General features: G+C 51.9%; 1 protein-coding gene across 1 annotated transcript in view; it reads left to right on the top strand.

Annotated features, from left to right (window-relative positions):
- Trem2 (triggering receptor expressed on myeloid cells 2) overlaps positions 1-1,784 on the top strand; it is a 6,371-nt gene extending 4,587 nt beyond the window's left edge. The window contains exons 4-5 of the mRNA XM_005359693.2: positions 85-275; positions 351-1,784. Of these exons, the coding sequence (XP_005359750.1) occupies positions 85-275; positions 351-394 (235 nt within the window). The 3' untranslated portion in view covers positions 395-1,784. The remainder of the gene's footprint in view (positions 1-84; positions 276-350) is intronic.
- Positions 1,785-2,408: the final 624 nt, after the last annotated feature.

Genomic DNA, 2,408 nt, shown 5'->3' with positions numbered 1-2,408 from the left:
CTAGGAATCTCTGGTTCCTCTCTTCCCTCTCTAAGGGCAGGTTTCACCCGGTAGGTCACCTGTAGTCTTTCTTCTCTTTCTAAGGAGCCAATCAGGAGAGACCTCCTTCCTACCCACTTCCATTCTCCTCCTCCTGGTCTGTGTCCTCTTCAGCAAGCTTCTTACAGCCAGCATCCTCTGGGCTGTGGCCAGGGGCAGGCAGAAGCTGGAGTCACCTGTGGCCAGTGGGCTGGACTGCAGCCGTGAAGCTGGGCACCAGCTTCAGATCTTGACTGGTGAGTGCGGCAAGCTGGGGGCTGTTAGGCCCGGACAGGGCAGGGATGGAAGGGACTGAGCTGTGTCTATTGCAGGACCCAGAGATCCTGAGAGAAGCCCCCCTGAAGTCCACCCATGAGCCATCCAGTTTGGGTACTCTCCCCCTGGAACCAGGACTTCTGCTTCTTCTAGTTTGGCTTCAGAGGCTACTTCTGCCTAAACCCATTCTCTCCTAAAGCAGGAACAGTCATGCCAAAGCCCACCTCTCCCAGAAGCAGGAGTACTCACGTGTCAGCTGCTGGGCTATGGGCATTAAACACTCAACCCAGGACTGTCCACTCTTTCTAGATGCTTCTTCGCCTCATAAAGGTCTTCTGTGGGACTAAACTCATGGTCGTGTTCATGCTAGGCATGAACTTACCACAGAATTTATGCATTTGGATGAGAAAAAAGGCCTGGGGTCCAAAGATAACTGAGTTTCATTTTTGGTGCTGTGGTAAAATACTGACCAAAAGCAATTTAGGGGAGAAAGGATTGATTTTAGCTCACAATTCCAGATTACAGCTCATCCCAGAAGGGAAGTGAAGGCAGCAGCAACTTCAAACACCTTGTCACAGCACATCCGGTCAGCAGCAGGGAGGGAATGGACGCAGACAATACCTGTGCTCAGCTCCTCTCTGTACCGTTACCACTAACGCAGCCCAGGAGCCCCTCTCTGCTGCGGGAATGGTGCTACCCTCAGTGGGCTGGGCCTTTCCACATCTGTCAACATGTAATCTTTCCACCCCCTCAGACATGCCTGTGTGCCAGCCTCATCTAGACAACCTCTCTTTGAGGCTTTCTCGGGTGACTCTAGATTGTGTCAGGATGAGAGTTAAAACGGACCACCGCAGTACCACGTCTTCCGTCCCACAGGCTCCAGCCAGGTCCATCTTCTCATCCTCATTTCCCTTCCCTAAATTTGATCACCAAGTCCTTCTGCGGGAGAGCTGCTCATCTTCCTACTCCTCCCTCTGGCATTCTCTCCAGCAGCTCCTACAGTTGCCCCACCCCCAGCCCCAGGCTCCTCCCTCGCCACTCCCACTTCTGCCATTCAGGGCCGGCCAACCCTCTGACTCATCCTCTTACCTCCCAGAGCTGTGCTTGCTCTGCAGTTTCCCCTCTGGAGGAATGACAAAGACCGAGCCACAGTAGCTGAGCTGGACACAGTCCACGCCCCTGGATGTACTGAGAGGGAATGGAGGCTCAGGGAAGGAGGGGACACATTCACCGTCTCTACAGAGCCCGGAAATCCAAGTTTCCCTCCACATTCTCAGCACCCTTCCCTCCAGCTCTGTCCTGCTAGCACATTTATGGACAAGTGCATTGCAACATGTTTTGAGCATGATCCAAGCCTCGGGGACACAGTGCAATTCTGCACTAGAGTTCTTGTTCTAGGGAGAGGAGCTGGTGGGGTGGCAATGAACATCGTAAAGGGGTTTATGTTCAGAAGCAAAAACTTTTGACGAAAAGTTAAAAATAAAGCCAATACAGAGGAGATGGAATGTGCCATTTTGAGCAGGACAGTCAAAGGGGACACCTGAAGGAAATTAGGAACTATGAGGGCATTGTGGGCAGGAAGAATTTGAGGCAAAGGTAACAGACAGGACAGTGTCCGTCTCTTCATTTCTGTTGCTGTGATGAAACATCTTGACCAAAGGTAACATAGGGAGGAAAGGGCTTGTTCAGCTCACTATTCCAAGTCATAGTCCATCAGTTTGGGGAAGTTGAGGCAAACTCAAGCAACTGGTCACATTACATTTTTAGCTAAAAGCAGAGAGAAACAAATGCATCCACCTGCCTGTTTGCTCAGTTAGCTTTCCTCCCTGTTCAGTTCCAGGCCCAGTGCAGGAAACAACGCTGTCTGAATTTAGGCTGAGTCTTCCACCTCTGCTAACAGTCAAGACACTCCCCCGACATACCCCAGACAGACATGCCCACAGACATCCACACAGACATGCCCAAGATAGGCCCACAGGATGCCCCACAGACATCCACACAGACATACCTGCAGACATACCCGCAGACATACCTGCAGACATGCCCACAGATATGCCCACAGACATACCCACAGACATACCCACAGACATGCCCGCAGACATGCCCACAGACAT

Source organism: Microtus ochrogaster, linkage group LG2 (genome assembly GCF_000317375.1).
Source record: "Microtus ochrogaster isolate Prairie Vole_2 linkage group LG2, MicOch1.0, whole genome shotgun sequence".
NCBI lineage: Eukaryota > Metazoa > Chordata > Mammalia > Rodentia > Cricetidae > Microtus > Microtus ochrogaster.
Note: the sequence above shows the minus strand (reverse complement) of the source record. Positions and strands in the feature narration are given on the sequence as shown.